Source organism: Cervus canadensis, chromosome 33 (genome assembly GCF_019320065.1).
Source record: "Cervus canadensis isolate Bull #8, Minnesota chromosome 33, ASM1932006v1, whole genome shotgun sequence".
Classification (NCBI taxonomy): domain Eukaryota; kingdom Metazoa; phylum Chordata; class Mammalia; order Artiodactyla; family Cervidae; genus Cervus; species Cervus canadensis.
In genome coordinates, this window is record NC_057418.1 from 29803180 (window position 1) to 29817226 (window position 14047).

The 14047-nt window shown below is 47.3% G+C and overlaps 1 protein-coding gene across 5 annotated transcripts in view; it reads left to right on the top strand.

Moving 5' to 3' along the window:
- The window catches only part of SYTL3 (synaptotagmin like 3), a 91336-nt gene that overhangs the window by 59269 nt on the left and 18020 nt on the right, over positions 1–14047 (top strand). For 4 of the 5 annotated variants that reach the window (XM_043456937.1, XM_043456935.1, XM_043456936.1 and 1 more), the window contains 2 exons: positions 754–878; positions 6086–6220. In XM_043456937.1, the coding sequence (XP_043312872.1) occupies positions 754–878; positions 6086–6220 (260 nt within the window). The remainder of the gene's footprint in view (positions 1–753; positions 879–6085; positions 6221–14047) is intronic. The other variant, XM_043456938.1, reaches the window with a different exon arrangement.

The following is a 14047-nucleotide window of genomic DNA, read 5'->3' on the forward strand; positions in this document are numbered from 1 at the left end:
CGCTTTACCGTCTGAGGCACCGGGGAAGTCCTAATATATTGGATATGTTGCAGTAAATGAAATATAGTATTACAATTAACTTTGCCTGGTTCTTGTTGTCTTTTAAAATATGGCCACTAGAAAATTTGAAATGACATATGTTAACTGTATTATATCTCTGTTGAGTGATTTCAAGGTCCATGATAGAGTGGCAAGACTCTCCCGGGAAAAGAAAGCCTTTTAAAGGACACACTCACCTTTGAGGGGGCACTTAACCGTGTGGGGTTCCTTCCTGCTTCCCTTACTCATCTTAATTCTGAACTACTTTATTGCAAAGAAATTTTTAAGTCATCTTTTCAGGATTTGCTTATGGAAATGGCTATAAGGATGCCCCAAGGCTTATTTCTGCCCCAAGAAGCGGTATTTAATTGTGAAATCTTTGTAAGGAGCCCCCTAAAAACCCAGCGTGTTTGTTCAGCTTCCTTCTTTGTGTTTGGACAACCAGACACTTGGGATGTATAATGACCTAAATTTGGGGTAACCTGGTGGGGAGGTTGGCCTTGAACCCCCTTGACGGCAGCCCTGCCTGCAGAGACCTGGGGACACATGGTCACCATTCCAGAACCAGCCCCCCTGTCCTATGTCAGGGTCCCTCGTCCAGTGGGATGTCAGGGACTCTCCCCTGGACCCCAGAGTTCGGGGTGCAGAAATCCTGGAGAAAGGTCTCAGCAAAGCTGTGTGCTCCCACCCATCTTCCTTGTATTTCTTTTCTAGAACTCTCCAAATCCCAGAATGACATGACCTCTGACAAGCAGCACCCGGAGACGGTCCCCAGGCAGCGTGAGGGCCGGCCGGAGAGGAGGAGCCTGTCCGACACGGCGATCAACGCCAGCACCAGGGTATCCCCGGCCACCCCACCGTCTGCCCTAACACCTGCCCATCTTCTCTGTAGAGTTCTCTGTCCTTTTATTTCATAGGACATCAAGCTGTCTAAAAAGCACTTATAAACCTCTCCATTGGGTGGGGTGGGGGTGCTGGCCAAATGAAGGTTAAAATTCAGCTGTATTGAGTTTGGAACATGGTTCAGAACAGGGAAAGGCTTCCACGTGACCCTCGTGGCCCCCTAAGGCTTCCAGGCCACGCCAAGCACAAAGGCTCAGCTGCAGTCTTGCCGTGTGCCCACTTATTCCTGGTCTGTGGATACACTCGCTCAGGCCAGAGGCTGGCACGTCCTGCTTCCGACAACTTCTGGTTAAAATCTGTCCTGATCTCTGAACCTGTTGAAACCATAAACGCTGCACGTCCAGGTGTGGTCATGAGGGAGACTCTGCAGGTACCTCCACCGGAAGAGATCTCACTTGACAAAGGCCTGTAGGGAAAGAATTACTCTTCCCACCAGGATTAACTGAGCCAGAAGCAGATGCGCTGGAGTGTGAGGGAAAGCGGACTTTAGGGTCAGGAAACCTGGGTTCCGGTCCAGCTGAGGTGACCTGGATGTTTGCAGGGTGGGTGTGACAACTCTGGTTGGCTAGACAGGACAGGTGACCTTATCACCAATACCAGCTCTGTTGAGGGTGTCCCCAGACAGACTGTTCTGTAGGCAAAGGGGTGAGGGTAACCTCACCCTCCAGCTGGGACTTCCACACACTTCCACAAGATGCTAAATTCTGCCTCCATCCATCAGGTCATCAGGTGACCTCCTGAGCATCCAAAAGCACCCCCCCCCCAACCCCCAGGGAATGAAGATGATATTACCTGTTCCTCCCAGATCAGCACAGTGTTCTTGCAAAGATCCCCTGAGATAACTTAGGTAGCAGTTTAGAGTCTCTGTTATCTAAATGTAAATCTAGATTGCTCCTATGTGTTACTCTGTGCCAGGCTCTTGCTAAAAGCTTTACCTTTTATCCTCATACCACCCTGAGGTGGGTATTCATGTGACCCTGTTTACGTTTATGGACGCTTAGGGAGATTGTCACAGACCCCTGGCAACAGAACCAGAAATGCAGGGGCAGTGGGGAGGGGGTCGTCAGTCTTGGTTTGGAGGCTGAATGCTGATTTTCCACTTTAACATGTATGCAAGTCACTTGGGGGTCTTGTTGAAATGCAGATTCAGAGTCACTAGATCTGGCAGTGGGTGTGAGATGCAGGATCTCAGGTGTGTTTCTGAGGAGCTCGGGGACCAGCAGGTGGTCTGCCGCCTCACTGTAAGGGCAAGCCGTGGAGAGTGCGTGACATGTATTTGGAAGGTCTTTGAGACTGAAGTGCAAACAAGTGTGTGTGTTCCTTTCGGCTCTGCAGCACTCACATGAACACCGTCCTAACTGATGTTCCTGAATCAAGAGGTGGAAGAGAGTGTCAGCGTGTGTTTAGGTGACACTGTGTTCTGGGCGGATGGAGCGTGTGTTACTTATTAGGTTGGTCAAAAAGTTCGTTTGGATTTTTCCATAAGGTCTTATGGACAAATCCGAATGAAGTTTTTGGCAAACCCAATACTTGATCACATTTCATTCTTACAAAATTCCCGGAAAGATTTTGCTGCTCCCATGATAAATATCTAGAACCTGAGTTTTAGTGCAAGGTTAACCACCTTGTCTCATAGCCATGGCTCATGAAAGGTGGAGCCAGGAATACACCCCAGGTTCGTCCAACTCTTAACTTCTACATTCTTAACCTCTTCATCATATGCTCCACCTAAGGAGGACAAATGAACTTTTTAAGTCCTTAAACAACCCCTGTGAAGCCTGGGCTGTTACTGTCCCATTAAAGATGAGGACTCAGGGGCCAAGGGATGGCCTGGGGGGTAATGCGGTCAGAGTGGCAGGGCCAGTTGGAGGCTGCCCCCGAGAGCGTTCCTGTGATTCCTGCCAGGAGATACCAGCAAGGTTTGCAGACTTGCACGGTTCCCACTTCTGATGTCATATACCAGGTGCTGGGGCATCCCAAGTATCTGTAGTCTTCGCTCCTGACCTTCTGAAGTGATGCAATGTGACATCACCCTCCACGGCTGCTCGTGCCGTGGGGGGCACCTGCCGGCCGACAGCAAGGTTGTCTGAAGGGCCGGCGGTGCCCAAGGGTAGAAGCCAGGAGAATGGGTGGAGGGGTGTGGCCAGAGAGCCCCCACCAGGTAGACCTTTTGTCCCCGGTGTGTCCGCTTCACTGCCACAGTCTTGGCAGGACACGCTCAGGACTTTCTGTAGGCATTCTCTCTCCCCACATTGCTTGAGGTTGTGGCTGTTTTAAAGAGAAATTGAGCCAAATGTTTATAAAGTGCTCAGTAATTATGGCATGATCTATAAATGCTAAATAATTACCAGGTCAGCATATAAAGAGCACATTTTTAAATAGAATGTTTGTCAGACTGCAATTACACACACCTGAGCTGGTGAGCTCACAACAGTTCCACTTACACTTCCATTGGAATATGTAGGAGCCTCTCACCAGCAGTGAGGAGGCAACGCGGTGGGTACCCTTTGTAAGTGAGGGATGCCGGCGCCCCTCTGCCGGGGGTGACACTGAGACACAGAAATAGGAAATCATTGTCTTAAAATGATGCCGGGATGAGAAATCCCTGAGAAATCAGGTCAGGATTGCTTCCAAGTTGTGTCTCTATCCTTTAAGTTTGAGCTGCAGAAATTCTCCGGCAAGTATCTGGGCCAGGATTCATCAAGAAGTGAATTTCTGCTACTGAATTGCCTTCCTCTGGGGTTGACTCAGTCTGCACAACCCTAGGAGCAGCGTAGCTGTTTTCTAGCACTCCTGCAAACACTAAACTTTATACTTGTTATTTTAATAATTGCTAATTTAGTGTGTGAGTTGCTGAGTCATGTCTGACTCCTTACAACCCCATGGACTGTAGCCCTCCAGGCTCCTCTGTCCATGGGATTTTTCAGGCAAGAATTCTGGAGTGGATTGCCACTTCCTGTGCCAAGGGATCTTCCCGATGCAGGGATCGAACCTGCATTTCCTGTATCTCCTGCATTGCAGGCAGATTCTTTACCCAGTGAACCATACGGGAAGCTGATAGACAATTTTTAAAAATCTGCATTCCTCTAATTTCAGGTGAGCCTTGTCTTATAGTCTCCGTTTTGAACACCTTCATTTCTGAAATCCTCCCCTTGGGTGTCCGGTTCCTCCAGCTCTCTGCCCACTCTTTAGTACCCCCAAGCCGCCTATTCTCTGGAGGACCTCACGCATCACTGGGCGTGCGTGATCTCATGGCCAGGTTCTGCCTGGCCTCTTTGGTGCCTGCAGTTGCTCTGGCCTCTAGCAGGCGCCAGGAACATGCTCCACACCTGAGCATCGTGATAGCCCCTCATCCTGGGATAGCCTAACTTTGGGTCTCTCCCCAGCCAGCCTTCAGTACCCACTCAGGTCACACTCCCACTGAAGACCACCCCGGGCCCCTCCTGCACTGGCCCTCCTCCTCTGTCCCGTCACTTGGCTTGTGCCTCCGTTTTAATGGTTTGTATCTCTGATGAGCTAGTGAGCCCTTGGGGGCTTCCCAGGTGGCTCAGCAGCAAAGAAACCACCTGCCAGTGCAAGAGATGCAGGAGACTCGGGTTCGATCCCTGGCTTGGAAAGACCCCTCGGAGCAGGGAATGGCAACCCACTCCAGTCTTCTTGCCTGGGAAATGCCATGGACAGAGGAGCCTGGCGGGCTACAGTCCGTGGGGTCACAGAGTTGGACATGACTGAGCACACACACACACACACACACACACACACACAGAGTAAGTCCCTGGAGAACAGACAAAGCATCTTCTCGGCCTTTCCCTCCTCCTCTTGCCCCCAGGACTTAGAGTGGCACATTGAACACCGTGTTGCTTTAACAAATGTCTGATGAAATTGAGTTCTGGGAATTGAGAGCATGAACAAATGTCATAGAGGCGGTCATGTCTTTCATTTCTTCTATGCTAGTCTTAGCTTTTCATTCCTGAAAGTTATGACCGTAGCGCCACTGTTTATATTTCCAAGTTGAACTTCCAACCCAGTGTCACAGTCTAAAGTCTCAATTTGGAAACTTTGTCTTTTCAACCAGGACGAGGCTTGCCCCTCCTTGCTCTGTACCATCACTGTTCGGTACAGCGATCCCCAGCCTCTCTGGCCCCAGGGACGGACTTCACGGAAGATAATTTTTCTGTGGACCAGGGTGGGGATCGGGGGTCGGGAATGGTTTCAGGATGATTCAAGCACGTTACATTTGCTGTGCTCTTTATTATTATTACATCGGCTCCACCTCAGATCATCAGGCTTTAGCTCCTGGAGGCTGGGGACCCCTGCAGACAGAACTTTCTAGCCGCTGCCACATGTGATTACTGAGCACTGGAAGTGTGTCTAGTGCAAACAAGAAGCTGAACTGATTTGATTCTAATTGATTGGAATTTAAATAGCCCATGTGACTAGTGGCTACTGTATTTGAAAGCAAAAGTTGTACACACTATAGAAGTCCCAACTATAAAATATTTTTGTTTAATTTAGAGACTTTTTTTTTTTTTCCTTTTTTAATGAGCATATCAGAGACGAAACTCTGCCTGTCAGGCTGAATACTATATTTCATGTGATTAAATGCTTGTGTCATTGTGAAGGTCAAATACGGACTTCGGTTTCTTTAACACTTGTACTAATCCTTAGGTACTTCCCTGGTGGCTCAGATGGTAAAGAATCTGCCTGCAATGTGGGTTTGATCCTTGGGTGGGGACGATCCCGTGGAGGAGGGCATGGCAACCCACTCCAGTATTATTGCCTGGAGAATCCCATGGACAGAGGAACCTGGCGGGCTACAGTCCATGGGGTCACAAAGAGTCAGATAAAACTAAGCAACTTTCATTCACTCAGTACTTTAGTAACCCACCCATCACTGTGAATGTCTCAAAGCTCTATGATGTCTGCCTGGTAACCGTGTATGTGTGTGTGTGTGTGTGTGTGTGTGTGTGTGTGTGTGTGTGTGAGTGTATTCATTTATCCACATGGAAGCATGCCTTTTTACTCAGCACTCAGAAGTTTACATATTAGTGACATGCAAGCCATGCCCATTGAAGTCATCACATTTGAACAAAACCAAACTGAGATGAAGACTATCCTATTAATTTTATGTTTGTTTTTTCAGAAGGTCAGCACACCAGATATTCTGAAACCTCTCAGTCCAGAGAGCCCCAGACGCCTTACGAGCCCTGTTCTGAAGCAAGAAGACATCTCATCCAGTCCAGTGCTCAACACTTTGTTCTCAGGAGGCTTGAGACAGGTGAGTCTCATCTCATAATCCTTGACCCGTGCTGTGTGGTTGTCACGATGTCAAATGGGATTGGTCGGCAAGAGTACGAGTGATGTGTTGTCTTGTGGGATGAACTGGAGCACAGTGAAGTGCTGAGGTGACATTTTACTTAGATTGACAGCTGGAAAGAAAAAAAGAAACCTTGCTAATCTTTGGTGGTTTTCTCTTTTACATCTTATTTTGAGCATATTCATACAGGCAGAGAGTAATTCATAGTAAGTCATGGTGTCTTAGGATGAGACGTGTTTAGTTTTGATGAAGTCTGATTCATCAGGCTTTTCTTTCGTGGTTACTTCTCTGTCTTTTTTAATTAATTGCTTTTTATTTTTGGTTGCGCTGGGTCTTGGTTGCTTTGTTGCTGGTTGCAGAGAGCGAGGGCTACTCTTCGTTGCGGTGCAGGGGCTTCTCCTTGTGGTGGCCTTGGAGCGTGGACTTGTTGTGGAGTGTGGACTCTAGGATGTACGGGCTTCTGGAGTTGTGATACAGGGGCTTAGGTGTGTGCCCATGTGGGATCTTCCCAGACCAGGGATCGAACCTGTGTTCCCCACATTGGCAGGCGGATTCTTACCTCTCTACCACCAGGGAAGTCCTCTCTGTCTTATCCACCTACAAGTCATGAAGATATTCTGCCATGTTTTCTTCTAGAAGCTTTTATAAAAATTTAGCTTTTATGTGTGGTCCCTGCTCCAGCTCATTAATTTTTGTGAATGGTGAAAGGTGCGGGTTGACGTTCATTTTTTCCAACATATGAATACAGTTTATTCCAGTGCTGTTGGTTAGAAAAAGGACTCTGAGTTTTTCCATTGACTTTGGTGTCTTTGTTGAAAGGCAAAGGACCATGTCAGTGCAGACCTTCTCCTAGGTTCTCTGTTCTGCTCCACTGACCTGTTTGTCTTTGTGCCAAGGCCAGACTGACGTGATTACTGTAGCTTTGTAGGAAGTTGGGTGGTTTAAGTCCTCCAACTTTGCTCTTTTTTGAGATTGCCTTGTAATGTTTTAAACGTAGAGTCCTCATAGGCAGGCCTTTTTATTCATTCACTTGTTATTCAAAAACATTGCATGAATGTTGACTCTGTCTCTAAACCTGTGATATGTATTAGATATGTAAGATGGAGCCTTGGGTGAGGAGCGCTGAGACTTCAGTTAAAGCTCCTCAATGTATTCGGTGATCTCAATCACTCAAGAGGGAGGGGACATACCTGTGCCTGAGCCTGATTCATGTTGATACATGTGGCAGAAACCAACAAAATATTGTAAAGCAATTGTCCTCCAATAAAAAACCAGTTCAGTTTAGTTGCTCAGTCGTGTCCGACTCTGCAACCCCATGGACTGCTTTTTGTGACCCCATGGACTGCAGCATGTCAGTCTTCCCTGTCCATCACCAACTCCTGAGCTTCCTCAAATTCATGTCCATTGAGTCGGTGATGCCATCCAACCATCTCATCTTCTGTTACCCCCTTCTCCTGCCTTCAATCTTTCCCAGCATCAGGGTGTTTTCCGAGGAATCAGTTCTTCACATCAGGTGACCAGAGTATTGAAGCTTCAGTTTCAGCATCAGTCCTTCCAATAAAAAATAAGTTAATTTTAAAAAATAAACCATCACAAAAACTCCCTCAGCTTCAGAGTCCTCATCAAGGAGATGGTATCAGAATTGTTGTTCTTATTTCACTGGATTGCTTTGGTAATCAAATGGATGCCCACCTTCCGTGGTGTAATACAGTGGTTAAGAACTCAGCTTCTAGAAACCAGCATCATGGTTCACCTTCCAGCTCCTTTAGTGGCAAAGAGCATGTTCCAGAGCTAGTATTCTGACCACTGTGGTACTTTAGCCTTGGGGTGGTTGTACTTTTATGAAAAATAGCGTCCACCTTTTTTTATTAAAAAAAAAAAAAGTGTCCACTTTTATAAAAAAGTGTTTATCAGAAAATGATAAACTTCCCCCATCTCCATGAATGTCCAGCAGAATATCCAGAAGTCACAGCAGAAGCAGGCTAGACCTTGAAGAATCACCAACATCCTTGATTCAATCCACAAAATGCTGGCAGTTCCTAACCTACCCTTTGGCTGCGACCACTGGCTCCTGTGGGCGGTCCCACCTCCATCAAAACCACTGCTCTGCACCCTCACTACTCAAAGTGCGGGGCACCAGGGTTACCTGGGAGCTTCTCAAAGATCAGAATCTCTAGTCTTCCCTCAGACCTACTGGAGTCTGAATCTGTCATTTAGAAAGAGCCCCAGCAGATTCAGGCTTCCCACGTGGCTCAGTGTTGAAGAATCCACCTGCAATGCAGGAGATGCAGGTTCCATCCCTGGGTCATGAAGATGCCCTGGAGGAGGAATTGGCAACCCGCTCCAGTATTCTTGCCTGGAGAAATCCCATGGAGAGAGGAGCCTGGTGGGCTACAGTCCATGGGGTCAAAAAGAGTCAGATATGACTTAGCAGCACGTACCAGGAGATTCATGCACACATAAACACGCAAATTGAGCCCTGTCAACTTCAAATCCAAGTGAAATACTTCGTATGTTAGGGATTCTTTAGCAGTCTAGGGATGTGCTGTTCAGTTCTCGCAGCCCCTGTTGGGGGACCCTCCCAACTCCTGCCCTGGGTAGCCTCCTGCCCTGGGTCACGCAGCTGCAGTCCTACCAGGGCCAGAACGAATGGCCTTCCTCTTCTTGGATGCCTGAGCTCATGAGCGTTGGAGATGGTCCTGCCAGAGCCTCTCAGGTTGCTGCTGTTGGGGGATGGGTGTTGTTTATACTGGAGAAGAGTTCGGAAAGGTGAAAGCACTGAATGAACACTTCCCTGAGGGGGAGCTTAAGCAAGGGCAGCTCCAGAACATTCTCTCCTGGGGCTGAACCCCGTGGTGGGTACAGACAGGGGAGGCAGAGGAGCGGCCTCTGGGAGCTTTTCCAAGACCCATGGAAAGTTTGCCTCCACCCCGGCTAACGTACGGACTCCAGCCAGCTTGAGATTTTTTTTTTTTCTTATTAACTAGTATTTATTTATGACTGCATCAGGTCCCAGTTGCGGCATGCGGGATCTTTTGGTACAGTGGGGGCTATGGCATGCGGCTTGTGGGAAACCAACTTCCTAACCAGGGATGGAGCCCGCATCCCCCGCACTGGAAGGCCGACTCCCGACCTCTGACCTCTGACCTCTGGACCACCAGGGAAGTCCCCCAGCTTGAACCTTGATAAGGCTGATCCAGGAGGATGGGGCCAAACCCTGCTTCTGAGGGAGCCCAAACTCGTCCAGGGGCCTCTCGACTTGACTCTTAAGCTCCTTCAAGGCCCTGAAACCAACACAGAGGTAGACACACAGACTCGGATCCTCCCCACAGCGGTCCACGGGGCCCTCCGCGAGCTGCCCACCACCCCACACCTGCCCCCTCGCTCAGTCCTCTCTGGGGCGCTAGTCCTTGAAGCCGGACGCAGCCTGCCTCCCAGTTCCTTGGGCTGATCCCTCTCCCAGGCTCCAGGCTGTCTCACTCCCTTCCCTCCCTTGCAGTCTTGGCTGCAAGGTCACCTTCTTAGGAGCTCTGCCCTCTGCCCTGCTCTGCCTCCCTGGCTCACCAGTTTTCTGTTTATCCACGTGCTTATCACCTTCTGCCCCTGCGTAATTGGCTTTACCTGTGGTTTATTGTCTATTGTCATTCCCAGGTGCCCCGGAGCAGTGCGTGACACTTAATGGCACTCCGTAAATATTTGTGAGATGGTTGGATGCACTCTTATCAGAGCTATTATTGAAAGCCTACTGTGTGCTCAATGCAGAGCTGGGAACTCCACCTCCGGGTCATTCTCACCACAGTCTTGTCCTGGGGATGTGGTCGTCCCATTTCACAAATGGGAAAACTGAGGCTCTCGGAGGGTATGCCGTTTGCTAAGGCTATGTGGTCACTGAAGAATTCTGACTGGGAGTCAAAAGTCCAGGCCTTCTGTCCTATCCCAGAGGAATTGTTGGTCTTTTAAACTGACCGCCACCCCCAGTTCAGCTTTGCTCACTTGGAGCTGGTCCACACCCTGAAGACCTTTCAGAGTGGGTGGGAGGTGAGGGGGGAAGGATGCTGGGGTAACAGGATGTGGTGAGTGTATGTGTTGTACTGAGACTGTTTCTTTGGAAAGTACCTCCGAATTACGGTGCAAATTCAACCTGACGCTCTCTTTGCGCTTTCTTCTAAAATCTTCTCTGATTTGTGCCCTCAACATGTATCATCACGAGATTGAATTATTAGACGTGCAATCTTAACCTGTTCCCCTTAGCCTGAAGCAGTGTGTGTTTGAGGAAACTAAACTCCCACAAAGCCAAGAACAGTTTTTTTTTCTTGCCCAAAGAAAAGTCGCCTCCCCTTCTGAGGGACATTTATATTCTCTGAGAAACAGGAAGTTGGGGCTAGAAAAAGCTTATTAAATCTCTGCTTATTACAAAAGTAAGAACACAAACGGACAATAAATAGAGGAAGCACTCAACTTCCTGAGCAGTTAAATCAGTGCAAAATTAGAACAAGTGCAGTTTGGGGACCATTTTAGCAAATTTAAGAAGTGACACGGCTCCGTGCTGGCGAGTGTGTGGAGAGGCAGGTGTTCTATAAACTGCTGGTGGAGCTGGATGGAAGGCACCCACAGCAATGTACGTCACAGGCTTCAACAGGCATGCTCGCTCTCACCCAGCTGTTTTAGTTACAGGAACTGTTCTTTAGAGATCATCATGAACTTTGCCAAAAAGTATGTATACGTGGATGTTGAGGGCAGCATTGTTTATCTTAATAACTTTTATTAATTTTGAAAAATTGGAATTAGCCAAAATGTCTAAAATAAGGCAGTGGTTAAATTATGGTACATTTATTCAGAGGAATACCTTGCAACTATTAAAAGTAATGTGGTTGAAGGATATTGAAAAGAATGTCGAAAATAGATATCGATAAACAAAAATATTAAGTTACAAAATAGTATTACAGTAGCACATAATTAGAAAAGCAAAGTGAATGTACTAGAGACCCTGTAAAACAATTGAAAGGATTGTATCAAAAGGTTGCGAATAGTGGCCTTATGCTTTCTTCTTAAATTTTCTTGGTCTTTTCTGTGTTTTCTGTATGTTCTCCATAAACACGTAATATTTGTGCAGAGAAAAATCCCAGTTCTTTAGAAAAAAAAAATAGAAACCAAAAAAATTCCTCTAGTCCTTGGGAACTAAGTGTTGGTAGTGTGAAGAAACATGCGGTTACATTTTTAGCAAATTCCCTGGGAGAAAAAAATTATATCAGAGGTCCCCTCTGATTTTCGATTTTGCCTTCACTTCTGTTTTGGAAAAAATCCGTGCATTTCTGTCTGTGTTTTCATGCAGCTGACGTTTGCCCTGGAGCTGAGGTCGCTGTACTGGAGGAGCGACCACGAGCCAGGAACGCACATCTGGGCTCCCTGCACCCGGATGGAGCGTGGCTCCTGGAACGGTTTATAGTCACTGAAGTGAGGCTCCAGCTCGCTGGTTGTTCCTCTTAAACGTCAGTCTGAGACCTGGAGCCTTATGGTGGCATTCGGGTCACTTCTAAGTGGGAACTGTCTCAAAGCGTTCAGCCCATCCATCTCACTGTGCTCGCTGGGGTTTTGGAAACTTCCATTTTCCTTTGGTATTTCTGAGCTTCTCTGGTTGCACTGACTTTTTTAAAAGGAGTATTGTGTTCAGCTGTATACCCGTATTAACCTTGGTTGTTCAGTCGCTCAGTCGTGTCCGACTCTTTGCAACCCCATGAACCGCAGCACACCAGGCTTCCCTGTCGGTCACTATCTTCCAGAATTTGTTCAAACTCTTGTCCACTGAGTCTGTCATGCCATCCAACCATTTCATCCTCTGTCACCCCCTTCTCTTGCCCTCAATCTTCCCCAGCATCTGGGTCTTTCCAATGAGTTGGCTCTTCGCATCAGGTGGCCAGAGGATTGGAGTTTCAGCATCAGTCCTTCCAATGAATATTCAGGGTTGATTTCCTTTAGGATTGACTGGTTTGAATTCCTTGAAGTGAAAGGGACTCTCAAGAGTCTTCTCCAATACCACAGTTCAAAAGCATCAATTCTTCAGTGCTCAGCCTTCTTTATGATCCAACTCTCACATCCATACATGACCACTGGAAAAACCATAGCTTTGACTAGATGGACCTTTGCTGACAAAGTGTTGTCTCTGCTTTTTAATATGCTGTCTAGATTTGTCATAGCTTTCCTTCCAAGGAGCAAACATCTTTCAATTAAAATGTTGTTGAATAACTTGGGTATCTACACAGATGCTCTTGCATATAAAAAGAAAAACATAAAAACAAGAAAAACATAGAAAAACATAAAAATAAATATATTATAGCCTGTTCATCCAGTAGACCCTGGCAGTGACAATGAACGAACTAAAGCTACACCTAACTGTTTAGATGAATTTTTAAAACTTGATATCAAGAAAGTAAACTACTGGAGAATATGTACACAGTATGATTTAATTGTATAAATTTCAAGATCAGTCAAAATGAATCGATACATTGTTTGGAGGGGATATATACATGTGTAATAAAACCTGACAGAAAACCAAAGATGATAAACAGAAAAACTTGAAACACCCTTGACTCGGGAGCAGGAATAGAGGGAGTCAGATAAGGAAGGGGCCACGGAGTGTTTCCATAGCCCCGCTTTAATCTTTCTTACATTGAGTGGTGAGTATGTGGATGTTTAGTAATTATTTAATTATACCTACCCATTATAGGGACTTCTTAATATATTTCAGGGTAAAAAGGAAAAGAAAAGGAAAGAAAAAAAAAAGGACATGATCCGCTCAGCTTACAAAGAGTGACCACATCATTTGGTTTCAAAAGCTGAATAAAAAGTGTCAGGGCCCCGGGGGACGTCTGTTTGGCTCCACCGCCGTCTGACTTCCTTGTGGTAATGCTCTCCCCATGCTCTTGGGGAAATCAAGATTTATCTATTTATTTGTTTTAACATAGCTGTGGTTTCAGTTGACTTTCCTTGATTTCTACCTTTGTGAAAATCAAAGGGCATCAGGAGGCCTTGCTTGCGGTTACAGCAGATAACGCGTGACCTTCAGAGAAAGTCACCACAGGCTCCCTGCCCGCTTTAAGAGTTCTCCTTTGCTTTTTGCTGAGTCTTTTCTTTTCACAGCCAGACAGAGCCCCGGGCTCTAATAAAAGTCAGGCTGGGTTCTTAGATGTTATTCTAGGCCAGCACCTTTCCATCAACCCTGTTTACTGCTCAGAGGCTCAACTTTCTTGGAGATCCTGATCTGTCTACAGGGAAAACAGAAGCAGAGAAAGCCCTCCCAGTGGTGAAGCCCTGAGTTATCGCTGAAAGAATGCAGAAGACCAAGGACGAGCCCTACTGGCCTTTCAATTATCTGCGGCTGCACTTTCCCCAACAAGCAGATACGCCGCCGTTGAGTTACTCAGAGACACTGCCGTTAGTCAACCGCCCAAGGAATGAAGAACCCTGGGCCCACTTCCAGCTGCTGCTTCTGATTTGCCCTGTAATTTTTGGGTGGGTCTCAACCTTCTTTGACCTCTGCTTATCTTACACAATGAAGGATGAGCGTTTCTAGAGCTTCCTGGCTGCTCCGTGATTCTGGACACCACGCCGGCTGAGTCAGCTGTTCTGCATGCGCGTCCCTGCCCCTGAGCAGGTGTGCACGTAGTAGGGCGGACCTGAAGCCCAGTGTGCGTGTGAGGGGCCAGGTCCGCCCCGCCGTCTCACCAGCCCCACATACGGCCGTGGGGCCAGCCGTGCTGACGCGTGTCTCTGGGAGAGACAGTCTCCCAC